Source organism: Alexandromys fortis, unplaced genomic scaffold (genome assembly GCF_014885135.2).
Source record: "Alexandromys fortis isolate MF-2015 unplaced genomic scaffold, M_Fortis_MF-2015_v1.1 scaffold_23, whole genome shotgun sequence".
Taxonomy (NCBI): Eukaryota; Metazoa; Chordata; class Mammalia; order Rodentia; family Cricetidae; genus Alexandromys; species Alexandromys fortis.
In genome coordinates this window covers 1,608,682-1,629,780 of record NW_026067907.1, presented here as the reverse complement: position 1 = coordinate 1,629,780, position 21,099 = coordinate 1,608,682, and the positions used below count along the sequence as shown (strand labels likewise).

At 43.0% G+C, this 21,099-nt stretch overlaps 1 protein-coding gene across 12 annotated transcripts in view; it reads left to right on the top strand.

Annotated features, from left to right (window-relative positions):
- Syne1 (spectrin repeat containing nuclear envelope protein 1) overlaps positions 1-21,099 on the top strand; it is a 461,878-nt gene that overhangs the window by 402,080 nt on the left and 38,699 nt on the right. For all 12 annotated transcript variants that reach the window (XM_050135800.1, XM_050135794.1, XM_050135793.1 and 9 more), the window contains 2 exons: positions 7,894-8,052; positions 11,682-11,848. In XM_050135800.1, coding sequence (XP_049991757.1) covers positions 7,894-8,052; positions 11,682-11,848 — 326 coding nt within the window. The remainder of the gene's footprint in view (positions 1-7,893; positions 8,053-11,681; positions 11,849-21,099) is intronic.

The following is a 21,099-nucleotide window of genomic DNA, read 5'->3' as shown; positions in this document are numbered from 1 at the left end:
CTTATTTATTAAACGCCTTTCTACGTGTACAAGTTGCTAAAGAAGATTATAACTTAGGCTTTGGAAGGGAAAGATTGATGCAAAGACGGCAGGAAAGCAACCTGGGTGAAAAGAATTGTCAGGTGAAGGTTCACAGTGCAGCCTGCTGGCTGCCTGAAAGAGCCCACGACTGCACTTGGCGGAAGTCTTTGTGCCTTGTTCTCCAGTGCTATGCCCTGACTACCACGCCTGCCACACTGCCAGATATAATACACCCTGAGTTACATGCCTGCCACACTGCTGGCTATACCACACCTTGAGTTCCACGCTGGCTACACTGCCCCTATACCACACCCTGAGTTCCATGCCTGCCACACTGCTGGCTATACCACACCCTGAGTTCCACGCCTGCCACACTGCTGGCTATAATACCCCCTGAGTACTGTGCCTGCTACACTGCCAGATAGAAAATGCCCTGGGTACTGTGACTGCCAAACTGCCAGCTATAACACACCTGAGCACCCATGCATGCCACACTGCTGGCTATAATACTCAGAGCAAAATACCAGTCACACTGCTGGCTATAGAACACCTCGAGTGTCATTCCTGTCCCCACTGCAGGCTCTAATACACATTTTTCAATGGATTGGTCATTGCAACTATTATGAACATAGGCTGTAATAGAAATTCCTTCCATCAAGTTTATAGTTGCACTGGAACTAACGTCAGCTTAGAAAGTCCTATACAATTATGAAGAAAAGTCTGTATGCAGAGTTGAAAGCAATATGTAAAGATACTGGCTAGCTCAGGGTAGTGGGCACTGGAAAATGTAGAGAAAATGCTGATTGAAATGGATAAATCTTCAGTGCTGAGATGGGGAGTGGAGGAGGGATTGTTGTACAGGGAACACGTCCTTCATGACCAAGGTCAAAGCAGAAGGAGGACTGGAGAGATACGGAAGTTAGAAGGTAAAGGAACAAGCTAATGGAAGGGCGACTCTGTGTCCATGCAAACTCATATTTCTTCGTTCCTGTATCAATTGATACCTCTTTGATTTTCCATCCTCCCCAGTTGACATGACATTATGGGTTCTTCTCATGCTTCTAGAATCATCCAACGGAGTTTGAAAGGCTCTTTCTTATGGTTTGTTTGATATTAGGAACAAATGTGTTCCTTGAAATTCAGACTTTGCTCCCATAATGAATCAAAGGAATATTTGCTTGCATGCTTAGAAGATGTTTCAACAGTTCCCCGCGAGCATACCTTGCAAAACGAGGCCTGCAAGAGATGGCCCTCACCAACATGGAAATGTTTTGAGTTTAACATGAAAGTGGCCACTTTTCACAGAGTGCCCAGTTCTCAGTGATGGAGTAAGGAGCCTACACCGAATTGTTCATAGAGAGAGTGACAATATTAATGATTACACAAATTATTTTCTGAATGCTTCAACATGTACTCATTACTACAATTACCATGTTATAATATACAGGCCTTATCACGATGCACCAGATAAATGGAAGGCATTTGATGGGTACTGATAAATAGAAATTATGACAGCATTGCTCATTTGCCTCTATGAGCCTGCTGATCTCTTCTCCCTCCCTCCCTCCCTCCCTCCCTCCTTTCATCTCTCTTTTTCTCTTTTCTTTTTCTTTTTTAAAAATATTGCCCGTATGGCAGCAGTCTTCTTTTTTAGATTTATTGATTTATATAGCTATTTTATGTGCACATGCGTATCTCTGGGGGTATGCACCTATACCATGAACATGCAGGATCACACAGAGACCAGAAGAGTGTGCCCAATCCCAGGAACTAGAGTTAGTGCAGGCAGTGGTGAGATGTCATGTGGGTGTTGGGAGCAGAGCTCAGGTCCTCTGCAAGTGTAGCAAGCACTCTCAACTGCAGAGCTGTCTCTCCAGCCCTAGTCATTATTTTCCCAATTCTGAGAGAAGGAAAGAACTGCTTTCTCTCCTAACATCTTTCAGGGATTACGTGGAACAAGTCAGAGCAGACTCATTGCTCTAACAGAGGCTTCAGAGAGCTGTCACTTCCAATTCAGAGCTCACCTCACCTTTCCTGGCTAACCTTCACAGCATTCCGTTTTAGAGGCCTTGATCGTGACCCTCCTCTTGCCTAGACTGACTACTTCTCTTCTGGGTTTCTCACCTATTTCCTTTCCTATCATACAACCCTGTGAAGTCCTTTTTGGCAATGGTCCACCTTAGTGTCATTAGTCCTATGAATTCCCATTCCTTCCTTGTTCCATGCCATCATGGAGCATGCCTAGTTTTTATGAATGTTTGTAGTCTGATCCCAAGACTTTGAGGCCCTTTGATGCAAAGGCCTTTTCTTCGGACAACCAGTGCCTAAAACAGTTCTCTGCATATGGCTAATAACAAAGGCCTTGTACTACATGTATGTCCTGATACTTAGGGTCCTCTGAGGATAAAATAGTGACAGAATTTTAATATTTTGGAAATGAAGAAAACTATGATCATACAATGGTTTTGAATTTGGGAAAATTGCATAACAATACCATGGAAGTATCATTATTGCTAATTCTTAAGTCAGATATTCACGTGTTCTAAAATCACCCACTAGACTTAGAAAACCCTACTTGAAAACACAGCTCGAAAGTCACATTTGGCCATGTGATACGCTGTGAAGACATTAATGCCTTGCACCTGTGAGTAGACCCGACCATGTAAAAGAGGAAGCAGCTAGGACTTTTGGTGTTTCTAGAGACTTCCTCTGCCAGAGTCGTAAAGTATGAACATAACACGTAATTGCCCTGAACCAGTCCAATCTACATGTATCTAAACCAGTGAGAATTTAGCCCTGGGTCTGGCCGGGTGCCAGGATATACTAATTCTCAAGGAGGAGTAACAAGCTCTTAAAGTTGTTGTTTCCGGTGAACTTCTATCAAATACGAAACCACAACAGGAAACAAGCTTATGGCCAGCTCCTCGTAAAAGCCGACAAACTCAGCTGAACATAGCCGGCATTAAGTCGGCTAAAGGAGGTCACAGCCTGCCCTGCTTGTTTCGAAGCAGCTGATGAGAAGCGAGGTGTAGCTGGGTCCACAGATGAGGATGAGGAAGACAGTCTGTAAGTAGATGCTGCTACAGAGCGTCAGAACAAATGCAGAAGGGGATTAGGTTTTCAGCCAGCCCGGGAGATCTGTTGTAGCTTGGCTCAGCTGTGGATTATATATAGCTTTTCCTCCTCTATTGCTTTGTAGAACCGTGTGTGATTCTAGCTGTAAAGTAAATCTACAACACCACACCACTAGAATCGCTAATTGTGTTTGTGTGTGTGTGTGTGTTTACGCCCACAATGTCATGAGAAAAATATTTACTGTTAGAAAAAAAATTGTGCTTCCTGTTCAGCTGTCTCGCACTGGAGGCAATGCACTGTGGTTCTACCCTTAAGAAAATGCAAAATACGTGCTGAGCTGATAAATAATTTCAGGATTCCAACTGAATCCAAAGAAAGAAATGGTTCATTAAATATAGCCGAAATATTCAGTTTATAAACGGCATCAAATGCCACCCTTCTTATGAATTTACATCTTTGCAGAAAGATCTGGGCCCTGGCTTACACCCAGCACTGGCAGCCCACATATTTAGTGGGTTCTTTTTTTTTCAGTCATAGCTCACAGTAAACAAATGAAATGCCTTCATAGTGTGAGACAAGCTCGAAGAAAGTGAATTCAAGCTGGTCCCTGGAGATGTTGAGCACCAAATGCTGAGGAGAGAAAAGATGGGACTTAGATGGGGGATTGTCAAACCAGTGGTGTACACCAGCCTTTTCTGAGCTGTTTGCTTTCCCGTGCCTTCCTGTCTGCACACCACATCCTGGAGTATAGTGCAGTACTTGATACAATGGAGATCACTCTTTCTTACAAACACTAAATATCCATGTTTGGAGAAAGTGGAATGTCTATTTACAAACAAAAAGAAGGCTGATAGAGGACACTTGTTCTGGTCTCCTCAGCAGAGTAGTGGAGGCTGGCCTTGAGTCTCAGATGCTTCTGCATGTGATCCTACTGCGCACCATAGCCCATATCAAAGACGCCAGCTTTTCTGATCCTGTCTTTGACTGGCCAAAAGCTGATACCTGAAATTGTCCAGCTCACCCTGGGATGGGGTACACCTACTCCTCAAAGAAATAGGTGCTATCCTGTGATAACCCCCATACAGGTGTTGGTGAAGGGGTACCCTAGCATCCATTTTCGGATCATGGCCAACATGTGGAGGAAGCCATTCAAGAGTGGGACAAAACCATCCCAAACTCTTAAGGAGGAAGCTTCTTGTCCTTAGAGAGCAGTTTCCTGTAAATTTCTGTATGAACTGAACCCGGGTTTTAACCACAGCATCCACCTTCCCTCTCTGGCGCCCTATGATTGACAGGTGGAGAATTCACAGTCAGAGTCTTTCAGGAGAGTAGATCCTTCTGTGCTGACTGACATCACTGCATAGCACAGTCTGGGCAGAGCTCAGAGTAAATGGGCTTTGTCTATGGAACCTTGCAACTTGTATCCCCACCCCAAATGAGTTCCCTGATGCTTGCCTCCTCTGTATTATTCTGCCTCAAAGAAAATGAAATGATAACCTGTGTTGCATTACTGAGGTAACACTGGTGGACTCAGTAGTGGTACCCAATCTAGAGAAGTAGTTATTTAAATCGGATTAATTAATAACCCCAAAGAGGGACTTTCTAATGGAAATTTTTTTCCAAAGCTGCGATACAACTATGTGGCCTCCTCTTCAGGAATCTCGGGTTCCTGGGGTTGCTTTTATGGAAAGTATTGTGGGCTTGCTAACTGATTCCCAAACTACTCTCGGGCATAAGATCATAGACAAATGGGGGTTCTTTGGAACCTAGAATATTGTCTACCTAATCACCAATAGTCAGAAGCAGCATTGCTAGTGGAGAAGCAAGGGTACCTTTGAAGTGTTTTTATTCCCATTAAAAGGAGATTAATTTGAAATACTTGTTAAAAGTGGAATGTTAGGTGTAGTGGTTCATGCCTATAATCTCACTTCTCAGGAAGCAGAAACATAAGGATGGCCACCTTATATTTGAGGCCAGCTTGGTCTATATAGCACGTACCATGGCAGGCATGGCTAATACGGGGAAGCATTATATCAAAAATTAAAACACACACACACACAATATAAATGATTTGGGTAAGGTCTGGGAATCAGAAACTGTAACCCCAGCGCTCAGGAGGCTGAGGCAGAAGGATCATGCCTTCCAGACCAGCCTGACTGCTAACATACTCTGAGTTTGATGTGAGCTGGAGCCTGACATCACCATGAGGTCATGTCTCAAATGCTTAACATACAGTATTTTCTACTTAAATTTATTGAAAACTTTTCATAATAAAATATCGAGTTAATAAAAACCCAAATCCAAACGAAGAAAACTGATGGGCTGGCATCTTGCTCAATGGAGTCAGTGACCGGTTGGCTGTGACATGGCCTCGGGGGACCGTCCTCCAGCTTTCTGATAACCAACCCACTAATCGGACTTCATTTTGCTGATAGGTGGTGACTCTCAACTATAAGCATGCCTAGGTAACTCAAACAGCACTGCCAACCAAGAGCATTATGAACTTACAGGATTTTAGAATCCTGGAATGAATCGTTCTAGAGTCTGAGAAACAAACAAACCATTCTATCAGCAGCAGTTAAGGAACTCTTGAAAGTAGTCTGCCCAGTTTCTTGAATGGGCGAATGGATTGGTTCATTTTTCTGTAAAGAAGATAGATATACAAATGACCCAGAAAGATCATCAGTGCCCTTATCCTTTAGGGAACGACAAATGAAAATCAACAGAGGTAAAGGACTTCTTACCACTAACATGGCTCTGGCCAAAAAGACAGAGAATGACCAGTGTGGGAATTGCCGATGTTACTGTATCATCCAACAATCATATACCTAAAGAAATGAATACTGTGTCTGTGCAGACACCTGTGCATGACCTTGTGTGGCGGCATTATTCAGAGTCAATCAGGATTAGAACCAACCAAAATGCCCACAGTCTATGAATGGACAGATAAAATATATCACGTCTATGTAGTGAACCGATCTCAACAGTTAGAAAGAATGAACTATGGATATATCCTTTAATATGGACGAACTTTTAAACTATGCTAAAAATGAAAGAAGGCCACTACAAAAGAACATTAACCTTGATTCCAATTTACATGTAATGTTGGGATTAGGTAAGCATACAGAGATGGAGACTAGACCAGAGTTGGGAGAAGTGTACAGAGAACTCTTTCTTATATGAGACCCTTTGTCTCTGGAGAGACAAAGTCAATAGAGTACGTGTGTGTTTGTGTACATGTGTGTGTCTCTGTGTGTGCACATATGTGTGTTACAGAAAGTCATTTAGATATTGCTTACCTCCTAGGGGTTGGGTAGTCTGACACCTCTGTCTGCATGCTACACAGACTCCAGGGGAGGGGGGAAGCTAAAGTTACCTAGTTCATGAAGCTACATGTCTGGGCAGCCCCAATTCAGTGCCGAAGGTCTAGAAGTTCCCAGGAGAGTCACTGGTTTTTAGTCCACGTTGGAGAGGTGGAGAATCAGAAGTACGATGTCAGTGGAGGGAGAAGAAACAGGGATGGCCACAGTCGCTCAGGAAGCAGAATCAAAGACACACAGGTGTGTATGCTCCATTTCTCTGAGACCTCTTTATATCTGGGCTGACAAATAGAAAATGCCACCCACTTTAAGGGTGGGTATTTCTGCTTCAGCACACAGGTTCTGGGGTATGCCTTCTAGATGATTCTACAACCCATCAAGTTGGCAATCAAGACTAAGGGTCACTCTGCTGATAGGCACCGTTATTTGGGGTGGGGTATGAAAATATTCTAAAATTGATCGTGGTTATATTTGTGCAACTCTGAATATACAAAAATACATTCAGTTGTATAGTGTAGAGGGATTGTGTTATGTGAATTATATCTCATTGAAGCTAAAATGTAAACAAACGTTTAAAAAAACCCACCTTGTTAGCTCTAGTAATTCCAGATAAAGGGTTTCAGCTTTAAAAAAATCTTCCACATTTTTTAAAGTATTCTGTGCTCTGTAGCTCTGTACAAGTTTAATGGGAAATTTTGATTATTTATATTTTAAAGGTTAAAGTTGAAAACCTATATCTAGACAATGAAAGCCAAAATTATGTAAAAGAAAGAGAATGAAAAGAAAAGCATTATAAATGGAGAAATAAGGGTGCCTGCTTGGGGTAAAATTGTCAGGGCAGAGCTGAACCCCAGGAGTCATTGTCTGCTTCTGGTGGCTGGGTTTCTGCAAATCCTTCAGTACACAATCCAGATACAGGAGACTCAACTGCCATTTCCTGTTCACTCCATCCTGCCCTATCTTTCTATTTTACAAAAACAAAACACTTGTTTGTGTTTTGCTTGTATGAGTGTTTTGCTTGCGTGGATATAAATATGCCACATGTGTGCCTGGTGCCTGTGGAGACCAAAAGAGGCATCAGATACTCCGGAACTAGAGTGACAGGGGTTGTGAGCCATCATATGGGTGCTGGGAGCTGAACCTGGATCCTCCGAAAGATCAACAAGTAGTCTTGACCACCAAGAGGACATCGTCAGGAGCTGGAGTTTGAGAGGGTTTTGAGCCATCATGTGGGTATTGGGAGGTGGACCTGGGTGTCCGTAGGTCAACTTTAATTCTCTTTAATTCTCTGCAATAGCAGCCACTGGGCTTAGCCTTTTCTCCAGCCGTCTCCCCCACCCTTTTTTGTTTCCTTTGGTAAATCCTCTATTTCATGCCCGCAGGAATGCCCAGGTCCCGCATGCCATTTCCTCCTCAGGGTAGGCATTGTTCTCTTGTTGTTTCCCTCCTCATAACCATCCCACTTTAACCTTCCCAGGTCTCCTTAAGACGACAGCAAGTGAGCGAGCGACTGAACGAGTGGGCTGTCTTCAGTGAGAAGAACAAAGAACTCTGCGAGTGGCTGACCCAGATGGAGGGCAAAGTCTCCCAGAATGGAGACATCCTCATTGAAGAGATGATAGAGAAACTCAAGAAGGTGAGTGGGGTGAGAGGGGTGAGCAGGGTGATGTGGCCTGGGGCTCCCTTCTTCCCAGTGCTTCCCTGTCTTCCCTGTCTCTGTCACTTCTCTGTCGCTATGTATTAAGCCCTGTTTTCATAACATGTGAAAAGGGAACATGGGAAAGACCCACTGTACATGTAAAATCTACAAGATGCGTTTAGTTTGCAAGGAAACCGGCTTTCTGCTCTCTGCCCCAGAGGAATCATTCATGCACACCACTTTTCTGTTGGTTTTATTTCTTATGGGTTGGTTTTTAGAGACAGATATCACTAGAGAGGAATTAAAAGGAAAAAAAAACCTTAGAATGAACAAAACTGATTTTTCCCTAGAAAATATGATCTCTAGGCCCTCAGTAGGAATGAAGACATTCCTGGAAATTCTGGATTCCTGTTGTTTCAAGCTATCTATGCATTTTAAAATTATTTGGATAGAGGACATTTTTTTATATCTAAACAGGGTTCACTGAATCAACTCATAATTTTAAATGTTTATGTGGGTTTCAGTAAAGTTTTTGCATTTTTGAGCAAATACTGAAGTCAGGATGCCGATTTGAATGCCACATTAGCACACGTATGGTATATTTTTCATATTCACTTGTATGTTATCTTTCTGGAACAGAAGCCCTGCCACGCTGTAAACCTGCCGGGAATGTGGATGCTGTCTGTGGAGTTCTTTGCTCTCCCTGCTCTGTCCATAGCAGTGGATGCATAGCAGAAGGGCCTAACTTCTCAGAAGCCTGCATCTCGTGCTTATTGAGAGTAGGCATGGCATTGCAGCTTCATTTACTCTGAAAAGCAATACAGCAGTTATTGGGGAAATTTGTCTTTCTCCATTCACACACATACAGAGTAAAGATAAACTCCAAAGCCAACATGTAGCATTCATGACTTTATTAGTTTTCTATATAAATATAAAAAAAAAACTCTGAGTAACCAACTTGCTTATTTTATGTCGAAGTCTTTCTTCCTGGGCCAAGATGATGCAGGCATTATCATAGTATTTGTTAATCATGGGGCTTTCCTGGTTGCTAGGTGTCTAGGAATGTTGTATTAGGCAGGTCTGTTATACTAGTTACCATCATAAATTCTGCTAAAGAGTAATTCTTAGTTACATGTGTCTCTATTCTCATTACTTTTCCCTATGAAATTAAGAATCTATATTTTATGAATGATTAAAAAACTTTCTAGAACAAAATATAGCCATAACTTAAAATTTACTGAAACTTCAGTTTCTCATGGGAACGATTTTATTGTATTATTTGGTGCAATGTTGAAATACTCTTTGAGCAGGTGGGCCTGTCATCCCAGCTACTGGTGAGCCTGGGACAAAAATATTATGTTCAAGGTCTGCCTAGGCAGTTTAGTGAGACCCTGCTTCATAAGGAAGAGCAAAAGCCAACAAGGGAGTGGGGAGCAGGGTTGAGGGGATGGGGAGAAAGGTTGAGGGGATGGGGATATACTGAATATACACCTTGGCAGTGAACGGCCTTCTTAGCATGCATGCAGTGCAGGTTTCATCCCAGCACTGCAAGAATAAAGAAGGAAAAGACATCCCCGTGAATACGGATTCTGCTAGTGTGTATAGAAGATGGCATGGAACTCAAATGCTTTACTGTCTTTCTTGTGCATGCACAGCGTCACTAAGAAGACCTCAGTATTTTTGACCACGTAGAAAAACCAAGTGACAGATTACTTGAAGCCAACAATTGTTGTCTGTTGGCATTGACACAGGCAGCTTCACTGAAATGACAACCCAAGAGCACGGTTTTACTCCAAGTACATTTCAAGGTTTACAATGGCTCTTTTGAAGTCAACATTTTTTCAGTAAAATCATCCTAATTTGGGGATGCAATGTTAAAACTATACATACATGTACTCAGTACTTTCGGTTTTGGATCCCTTTGTGTTGAAAGAACATGAACCAGTGGGTGGACCAGGACGAAGAGTCCTAAGCATGCCAGGGCAATTGACTCTGAGCAGGAATGCAGCTTCACCTGCCATCCTCTTTCTTTCAGGCCCCCTTTTCTCAGACAAATGCATAAGAGAGTATCCTACCTTTAGAGGAATGTTTGTTCCTGGCTGCTAAGCCCCAAAATAATCACACAGAAACTGTACTAATTAAATCACTGCTTGGCCCATTAGCTCTAGCTTCTTATTGGCTAACTCTTACACATTAATTTAACCCATTTCTATCAATCTGTGTATTGCCATGTAGCTGTGGCTTACTGGCTAAAGTTCCAGCATCTGTCTCGGGCAGGGCTACATGGCTTCTCTCTGATTCTGCCCTTCTTTCTCCCAGCATTCAGCTTAGCTTTCCTCCACCTAGCTCTGTTCCCCTATAGCTTTGTGTTTGCATGGATTCTAGGGATCCAAATTCAATAATCTCCTGCTTCACTGAATAGCATTCTCTAGCTTTTCTGGGCATACATTCAAATGGCATTTTAAAATTTCATTCATTTTTTCATGATTTGGTGGCACACACTTTTATCCTCTTCACCCCATCCACCAACGCTTCCCGGGTCTACGCTCATTCCCTACCCACCCCACTTTGTGTCTTTTATTTTTAATGCATAAAGGCAAATTGGTGCTGCCCAAATATTCTTGGTTGCATGGTCTTTCATTGGAGCATCATCAGCTTACCCAGGACTGTGCTCTTAGTGAAAGCTATGTCTTCCTTTCCTAGCAGCTCACGATTGTCAATGACTCCACAGGAAAGGGTGGAGTCTGTGCCCAAATCCCTCAAAACTCATTAATTTTTAATTGTGTTTTTATATTGGTTATAAGGTAGTGGATTTGCTTAAAACTTTTTCATAACCTCTTCATTTGGGTTATCTTAATCCTTAACCTTTCTTTTTTTTTTTTTTTTTTTGGTTTTTCGAGACAGGGTTTCGCTGTGGTTTTGGAGCCTGTCCTGGAACCAGCTCTTGTAGACCAGGCTGGTCTCGAACTCACAGAGATCCGCCTGCCTCTGCCTCCCGAGTGCTGAGTGCTGGGATTAAAGGCGTGCGCCACCACTGCATGAATCCTTAACCTTTCATCTCCTCTACCCTCCTACCCTTATCTGCTTATGCCTTTCCAACCCCAGCCTTCTCTCTTCTTTTAGATTGCCTTTGTTTTTATTGTCCTCCCTTCCTCAAAGCCTTCCTCTCCACTACATAAGCCACAGCACACATTTATGTGCTTATGTATTTGTTTAGCATTGTTTTTTTGAGAAAGGGACTCATGCAACCCAGACAGGTCTCAAACTCACTCAGTACCCGAAGGAGATTTTGAACTCCTAATTCTCCTGCCTCTACTTCTCAGGTGCTGAGATCATAGTCGTATGGCATTATGCCTAAACTTAGTACCCTTTTAAGTAATAAAAAAAAGAAAGTGCCTTGCAGTCCCTTTAAGAAAATCCATGTAGTAATTGAGTCTGGACTCCACATTTAATTAATTGTGCAATAGGCACTATTAATTCTGTATACATAGACCGATATTCACACAGTGTTCCTCAGGCCTGAGCTGCCCAAACAGTAGAAACTGTAATTAGCCTGTTTCCAGAGGAGCCAGGTGAATGCATTAAGAATATGCCTTCTAACCTCCGTGATTGCTTTGATTATGCAGGATTATCAAGAGGAAATTGCTGTTGCCCAAGAGAACAAAATCCAGCTCCAGCAAATGGGAGAAAGGCTTGCTAAAGCCAGCCACGAAAGCAAAGCCTCTGAGATCCAGTACAAGCTCAGCAAAGTGAACGACAGGTGGCAGCATCTCCTGGACCTCATCGCCGCCAGGTAAAAGGACCAGGTGCAATAGGATGCCTGCGGTGTGTGTGTGTGTGTGTGTGTGTGTGTGTGTGTGTGTGTGTGTGTGTGCACGCGCGCGCGCGTGCATGTTAATGCCTCTTGGTCCTTATTCATCTCCACTGAAGCAGCGGCGCTCAGCCTTCCTAATGCTGCAATGCTGCAACCCTTTAATGCAGCTCCTCATGTCGTGGTGACTCCTCCCCAACCATAAAATTATTTTTCTTGCTGCTTTGTAAGTGGGATTTTGCTACTGTTGTGATGTAAACATATTTTTGGAGAGGGACGTTTGTCAAGGGGGTTGCGACCCACAGGTTGAGAACCACGAGGCTAAAGGGCCTGCAGCACCTGGCTTCCTCCTTCTGAGCAACTCTACCATGTTCCTGCTGCTCCCATAAATGACACGCTCATTAGCTTCAAATGAATTTGGGGTGCGGGAGAGAATGGTATGGGAAGGTTCTTCATCTGGGGGCTTCACGGGTACCCCAATACCTATGAAAAAGAAAGAAAAGCCTCTTCCCCAATATTTGTCGGTGTTCTTATCTTTAGTGGGGAAAGCAAGGAGCTACCACATCCCTGTTATGTGTCTAGTTAGCTGGGTGTGGGAATGAGGCTGACTTTCATCCCTCTGCTTATTCATGAAAATAAACTACTTCATTATTGTAACCCTCTGCTTAGCCACCACAGTGACCATAATGATGGGCCTCATGTTGGAGAGGCACATTTTGTGGCATTGATTTTCTAGATGGGCCGTGTGAACAAAAGGGGTGGCAAACATAAAGGAAAAGCACACGAGGGCCTTTGCCATCGGTTCAAACGCTGGTACAACTTAAAGATGCTGAGGTTAGTTTATATTAAAAGAGGGACTGAGTGTGGAGAGGCTTCACTTTAGGTATGCTTCCTTCACGTTGGGATGCCAGCGCTGACAGACAGCTTTGTCCATTCATTCCTTGAGTATCCAAAGCTTGAGAATAGTGGCTGGTGCTGGGATGTGTATCCAAAGCCTGAGAATAGTCATTGGTGCTGGGGTGTGGCTCAGTGGGACAACGCTGGAGTAGCATGAGCAAGACCCTTCGTCTGTAAAGTAACCAGAGTGTCACAACGACTGGTAGGCTCTAAGGACAAATGCCACCAGAGAGGGCCTCCTCCCGAGAATCTGTGCTGGCAGACATGGAGAGAACCTGCGCAGAAACAGCGAGCTCCTTGCTCAGGGTCACACAGGGAAGGAAAGACATCTCTCCACTGAAATTACCCTGCAGCTGAAATGCCCCACAGTTCTGAATCCCAATGTGAAGTTTAGTCTCACTTCGCCGCCACCAAGATCACAATAAAATCTTATTTCAGAGGCAGAAATTGAAACTTCGTGCACTATAAATGCCCTTCTTGGAGAGACCTCCTGCTGGGTCAACACCCTGGGGACTTTTGGGTGTGTCAGATTCTGACTCATGGAGCAATGCGCTTTGTCCATAGAATCCCATTAAACTGGTTAAATTTCTTTCATGAATCTCAGGGCTGCAATGACATGCAGAGGGAAAATGCACTATGCCAAAAATATTTCCCATTGACCTTAACACGGTGCAGTTGTCGGCAGCTGGCTTAGTTTCTGCTCAGTTGTCAGCTGACAATACACAGAGGGCGACACTTGCTCCTCACAGCCATGTTTATTTACAACACATCTGTGGGATTTTTCAGGTGAGAATTTTCTAGACCTTGCTCTTTTTTTTTTACCATCCCCAAAGACATATAGATAAATTTGATTTCAGCTGTATGTTGATAAGAAAGGGGTGTTATGCCCGGTAGTCTATAAGATGTCCATCTGTGGCCAGTCTTTAGAATCTCATCATGTAGACGAGTTCCTGTGGGACACTTTTGTGTCGATATCTTGTCCATGTCTACGCACCACCTTTAAAAGCACAGCAGATCACGGGCTGATTGTCAACAAAGGCCACACTGGATCTAGTCTGCCTTTCACCTTCTCCCAGAAGTCACTTGGCTATCACATTTGCTTTCTGTTTCCTTGTTTACTGTCTTCAGGCCGGGTGAACTTCCTCCACACCTGTCTTTGGCTATGAACTGGCAGCTGCATTATTCTGTTCTGCTATTCAGACCCATTCACGACTCCCCCTTTCCAGCAAAAGTGTTGATTCATGAAACAACAGAACCTGGCACATACTTTTGGAGTTTTTATAAAAGTTTAATTATATTTTTATTTGTACATTCTGCACAGAATAGGGGCAGGGGAAAGCTATAATGTCTGTGTGAAATTCAGAGGACAAATTGCAAGAGTGAGGTCTCTTCTTTCAGGAATGGAGTTTAGATCATTAAAGGCTTGCCAGCTCCCTTTATCTGCTAGGCTAGATCACTGCCCCTCCCTTCTTTTTTTTTTTTTTTCTGAGACAGGGAGTCATTTCACTCAGGCTTAAACTACATAATAGTCAAGAAAGATCTTAAACTTCTGATCCTCCTGCCTCCACCTTCCTCGGTACTGAGGTTATAGGCACAAATCACTATGCCTACTCTCAAATTGGGAGCCTAGGTCCCAGCCCCCAGGCTTGGTCTGGACTCCAAATCCCAGAAGGCCAGGTCCTGACCACTCCCTAGGGGTGGGGGTCAGGACCACTCCCCTTGGTATTTAAATAAGTTCCCAAAAGTCGGTCCACAGCTTCCCGTTTCCCCTGGGGACACCCAAAAGTGCAGAACTCCCATTAAACCTGGATATTTCTTAATTTGGCTTGTTTTGTCTTGGCTTGATTGGGAATTTTGTGCCGTCAGGGAGCTCGAGTTAGGAAATATTCCTAACACCTACTTATTATGTAGTTCTGAGAACCAAACTCAAGGTTTCATGCTTCCTGGGAGAGCACTCTACCAACTAAGCTGCATTACCAGCCCATATGTAAATTTTTCATATTTCTTATATGCTTTGTACAAAGAGTTTGAAAATTCCCCAAATTCACAAAATACGGTTTCCTGAAATCCTAACAAACAAAAAAATTTTAAAGATATTATCTTAAAATAATGTTATTTTTAAATACATAAAGGTTTTGTATACATGTAGTGGTGATCAATATTGCCTCGATATTTCCCATGTTGAAATAGTCTGTTGGAAAGTGGATATCAAGTGGTTTCCCACGCAGGCTCCTGCCCCCCTTCCCCAGCAACCCCTTAGAAGGGCTACTCATACCACTGAGCTGGCAGACTGGCCCGAACAGGGGGCTCCGCTTCCATTCGCTGCTGCAGTCTGTAGCACCTTGGAAGGTTTTGCTGGTGTTTTGTCTTTTCCAAGTAGCTTTCCTGGCGTAGCTAGGAGCCCACAGGAAAATCTGACCATCTTCAGGGAACAGCAGAGACTGGGTAGCAGTCACTATTTCTGTGACCCTTTCTTTAGACCTGTAACCCGCTCCTCCAGGCAGATTACACTGAGCTTTTCCCTTCTTACCCTCGTGGCCTACATTCCAGGAGATCAAGCCTGGCACATGCTCATGAATGTGGGTTTTATTTAGAAACATGACCACTTGTGACTGCCCAGTGTCATGTTAACAGACAGGCCACCAGCACCATTTGTCCACCAAGAGCAGTTTCATGCTTCCTAGCACACACAAGGGGAGAAACTCTCTTCTCACCCAGGGAAGGACTGAGCCTTTTGCTCTGCAGAGCTTGGCTTTTGCAAGCGGGAGCTTCATGGTGGTGGCCGAAGACGTGCGTGCCCTGAGGATGGCGGAGGACGGCAGTGCGGATACAGATCTCCCAGAATGTGACTGCGATGTCACCAGGCAGGCATCTTCTTGAGTCTCTCTCTTGGGCATAGCTTTAGAGTTACGTGGGGCTCATGGGATAGACACTGGGCTCTTTAATCTGGAATGTTTCAAGCCGATGTTAAGTAGACATGAGTGGCTGTAGGCCCTGGACTCTGAAGAGCTCGTTCTTGGTTTCTTGTTTCTCTATCGGTCATGTGAAAAAGGTTAATCAGATCGGTATTTTAGTTGTGTCTGGAGCATACGTATTATGCAGGCATCATGGCTCCAGTGGAGAGGCCGAGACGGGAGCACGATTGAGAAAATGATTCAGCAAGGCCACCATCTGCTAGCTAAAGGGTGGCTTCCGAAAAGAGTGAAAGTGGGCTAGAGCTGGTTCATTGCTTTGCAGCCAAAAGCTTTCTCTATAGTAAATAAAGCATGTTTCAGAGATGGGGAGGAGGATTTTCCTACCAGAGAAAAATTGTTTCTATTTGTGTTGGTCGGTCACTTTAATTCATTCATGCATATGTCTTATAAATATATACAAATACTATAATTCAGATCTAAAAATAGGAATATTGCTTAGTGTAAATATTGAGTTTGTGATTTACTATATTTAGAATAACAATAACACACTTAGTGGTCTAAAGGTTAGATTTCAGAGTGCTTCCCAAATGATAGGGATCTTTATTTTAAGATTGCTTTAAAAATGTTTTTCTTTTATTGTCTCACCCTTGGATTAATTCTTAAAGGTGGGTGGGATTTATTAATAGCAATTTTGGCTCTCTTATATTTAGAATCTCAATTCTATTTGGTGTTGGGCTGTGGATACACTAATTATTTGAAGAAAAGTATGCATGCTATATGTTAAATATATATCTGTGTATGTAATTACACATATTCATGTGTTCATTTGTGTGGTAGTGTTACTGTGATGAACAATTGGATCCAGTAACATGGTGCTTCTCAAGAAGGTCAAGAACTTGAAGTGTGCTTTGGACTGAAAGGACGCATATAAATTATAAGGACTTATAAATTAATCATGCTTGTTAAACCCTGCATATGTATGTCATATGTTGGCATCTATGTGAAATTATGACCCTGAATGCTATCCAAGGGAATGTTGCCCAAATTTCTTGCTTTCTCAAAATAAGTAAATAAATGGCTATTCTGACACTTTAAAGATTTCTTTCAAAGAAATAATGCAGAGAAAATGAGACATTTCTTCTGTGCAAAGATGGCCCCTGAAAATATCAAATTTAATAAGCTATTACAAATAAATGAGGCTTTAAAGTCCACTTCCTCCATGCCCACATCTGCTCCCCAGCATACATATCCTGCATTGTGCAGTTTGTAAGACCATATACTTTTCTGAATATTATAAAGGAGACCCAGTTAAGTGCTCACCCTTTGACTTTGCTAAATTTATATTAGCTTCAAAGAGGAAGTTGTCCCCAATGGACTATATGAACAAGCATTTCCGTGTCACGACGCCCTTGACGCATTGCACACTAACCACACTGCCTTGGATCTCATTCAATATTTCACAGAATCCAAGTCCTCTTACTAATTTTTCTGGCCCGATAGAATATTATTTACTCACATCCATTTGTGCTTTGAATCGTGATCTTTGAGTAAAGAGAATCAACTAATTTTAGATCGTTTGATAATGTCAGACTTATTGGGAACATTCATTCTCAAGTAGGTGTGAAAGGTAGAAATGTTAGTTGAAAGTATTTTACTAAGACTACTAGTTATTAATACTTAGGCATTTTTAAATAAGGTTCAGTTGTGTATAAAACACTGAGCTACATATGGTAGTGGAAGGAATCCAAATGTAGGTATTCACGTTCTAGCTCTCTGAAGCTTACTGTGGAGAAGGCCAGCTAGGACAGGGCACAGATGGTGCCCATCAGTACAGTAGGATGTGGAGAAGGCAGTACTGCAGCCTCCAGGGAACCCTAATGACAGTGTGAGACCGTGACCTGCCCAACCCCAACACAGAGAGCCAGCCACGTGGGAGGGGAAGGAAGATGTTCCTCCAGGTCCCCCTTCAGGACAGACTTTCTGCAGCCTGACAGACAGACGCCATTCTGCAGTCCTGGACCAGCGAGACCACTGGTAGACAATGTCACTAAATCAAATTCTATGTCATTGCCATTGTCATTTGCAGGATGCGTTCCCTGAGACCTGTCTGCATCAGCAACCTTTCTGAAGGTATCATTCATTAACCACCCAAGTGAGTTTTGTCTTCTGAATGACAGAAACACGGGTGGATGACTTTTGAAAGTGCTTGGAAATATCCAAAGCCAGGAACACGAAGCGCCCCAGAGAAACAAGCTTGACTTCTACTTCTACAGCTAATTAAGGAATTCTTATTGCGAGTAAAATTACGAGTGTGATAAACAAGGCTCCACAGTTTCACTCTTGATCAAAAGAGTAGATTGGAAATATAGACATACTTTTTTTTTTAAGTACACACTTTTTTTTTTTGCCAAAAAATATTCTAATACCACCTCACCTGAGAGTGCTTTTAGGAGCTTAAATGTTATTGCATATCGGCATTGCAACCAAACACTTGTAATTAGTCACGTGCGCATGCTAGCTAGCATGTATAGCTGACCATCTCTCTAAAAATCAGTATTCATTTTGTTTCCTAAAATTAAAATATAATTACATCATTTCCCTTTCTCTCTCTCTCTCTCTCTCTCTCTCTCTCTCTCTCTCTCTCTCTCTCTCTCTCTTTTGAGACAGGGATTCTCTGAAGTTTTTGGTGCCTTTCCTGGAACTAGCTCTTGTAGACCAGGCTGGCCTCGAACTCACAGCGATCCGCCTGCCTCTGCCTCCCGAGTGCTGGGATTAAAGGTGTGCACCACCACCGCTCGGCTTCCCTTTCTCTTTCTTCCAGCCAATCCTCTCATGTATTTCCCTTACTGTCTCAAATACATGTTCTTTTTCTTAATTGCCCTTACAGACAACACACAACACATCCCTAAACATAGGAATATAACTGGTTCAATCCATGTACTGTTACATGCATGTATATGATTTCAGGACTAACCATTTAATACTGAATAACCAATCAGGGTGAGGGTTTCTTCCCTAAGCAAGGCCTGAACAAAGCTGACACCGAAAAGACTTACTAGGATGGAAGAGGAAAATCTCACAGAACTCCAACACCAGATGAAGAACTACAGGCAACTAAGGAATGTGGGGAGCAGAATAGAAATCCTTCAGAATCCACTTTTGTTGTAGTGTTTTGAGGTCAGTCCCAAGGAAGACCCGTAACTGTGCCATCAGGATTGGTTTCATTTGAGAGAGGCACGCTGATTTATTGAAACTGGGATGATAGACGTGATATCGTCCTTCAATTTTAAGGAACTAAAAATAAATTGATAGGCTAGAAATACTTTGATGGTGGAATGTTTCTCCAGGATAGTGACTTCCTATGGACAGAGAATTGTAGAAAATCACTTGAGGTGGGCGCTGAAGGAGCCACACTAGGCTAAGAGCACCATGGGGTGATTCTGTATTCTACCTAGAGAAGGACGCTTTAGCATGCTAATGCCATGGAGATGGAGCATCCAAGTGTACAAGTGTACGTTCTGAATCACACGGAGCATTCTATTGACGATCTGCTTTTAAATTCCTAACAATCTGCAGTCTCAGCCATCACGTGGCTCTTGACATTCTTTTACAAGAAGATACCATTTCAGTGAGGCCACTTTGATACGGAAACACTTTCTTTTTTATCTGCTGGCTGATCTGATTACTTGCCCTGAGAGCAGTCCCCATGCTTCCTGAGCCAGGAGGAGGTGGTCTACCCAGAAAGCGGAACTGTACAGGAGCGCTGTGACCAGAACCCCTTGGCTGGGCCTCATCATGACCAGCAGCCTGCTCTGTGGTTTATCTACAGTCCGCCTGGCCGGACCCTTAACAGGGACTCCTGCTCAGCACCAGTCACGTGATAGAAATGAAGTGGAGGCAGGATCTCTTCCGGTCTCGGCCTCCTACTCACTCTGCCCTCCTGGAGAAAGTTGTTTTCAGAACTGCTTCAACTGTCGCCACAGCTGTGACCTTGAGCTGTCCCCTCTATACCCTTGCTTTGTTGTTTATGTGCATGTGTACATTTCTGCCCCCTTTCCTCTGGGCTGACTTCTTCCTCTACCTCTAAGTACATTATAAGGTTTGTTTCCCATGATGAACTATGTTCATTACGTGCTTTTAAAAAAAAATTAGATCCTACCTAAAATCCCAGCATGTGGGGATTTTACACATATCACAGATAGGAAGGTCTCTGTGATTTTGTAGTCAGCCTGATCTACACAGAGAGTTACAGGTCAGCCCGATCCTGTCTCCAGGAAAAAAAAAAGAAAGAAAACAATTATGAGATATCACTATAAGATGGAATCATGGTTCTTTATTAAATGATACAAATATCAAAAAAAATAGATCCTTCTAGAAGGTCCATGACTTACACCCTCACCTTTATTCCCTACTTTTTTAAAGTCATTAATTATAAGACTAAAAGACATGACCCCAGTGTGTGGATTATAGTATGATTATCGTTTACTGTAGCAGCTAATATCTATCCACTTATGAGTGAGTACATACCATGTTTATCTTTCTGAGTCTGCGTTTCCTCACTCAGGATGATTTTTTTTCTAATTTTATCCATTTGTCTGCAAATTTTATGATGTGGTTTTTTTAACAGCTGAGTTAATACTCCATTGTATAAATGTACCATATTTTCTTTACTGATTCTTCGGTTGAGGGGCATCTAAGCTGTTTGTAGTTCCTTGTTATTATGAATAAAGCTGCTGTGAACATAGTTGAGCAAGCTTCCTTGTGGCAATCGCTGAGCCTGTATGAGTTTTAGCTAGGTCCTCTGACTATATGTTATGGTTATGTAGTTTGGTGTTCTTGTGGGTTGCCTAGCAATAGGAGTGGGGGTGTCTCCGACTCTTTTAACTACTCTTGGAGCCCATCTTCTCCTACTGAGTTGCCTCATCCAGTTTTAGTGTGATGGTATATGCCTGGACTTATTGTAGCATGCTATACTGTGTTTGTTGATCCCTGGGAGGCCTGCTCCTTTCTGAAGAGAAATGAAGGAGGAGTCTGATCTAGAACAATGGTGGGAGTAGGAGGAGGGGGAAGGGGGGAACTGGTTGAGATGTAATGTATGAGAGAAGTATAAATTAAGAAGAGGGGAACTGGTTAAGAGCACTTGCTGCTTGCTATTCCAGAGGACCTGGGTTGAGTCCAAGAACCCACAAGTATCACAGGCTTTAAACTGAACACAGCTCCGGCTCCAGGGGCTCGGAAGTCTTCCTGCCTCTGCAGGCATTTACATAAACATAGTGAGCACAATGATTTACATCTTATCATAAGCATCTTAGGTACGTATCCAACCCCTGAATGAAGGGCTCACTCAGGGCCTGCAGAGCCCTTTTGGCTGTTAAACATGAGCTCCTCTCTTCAATACTGTTTATAATACTGTGTAGCATA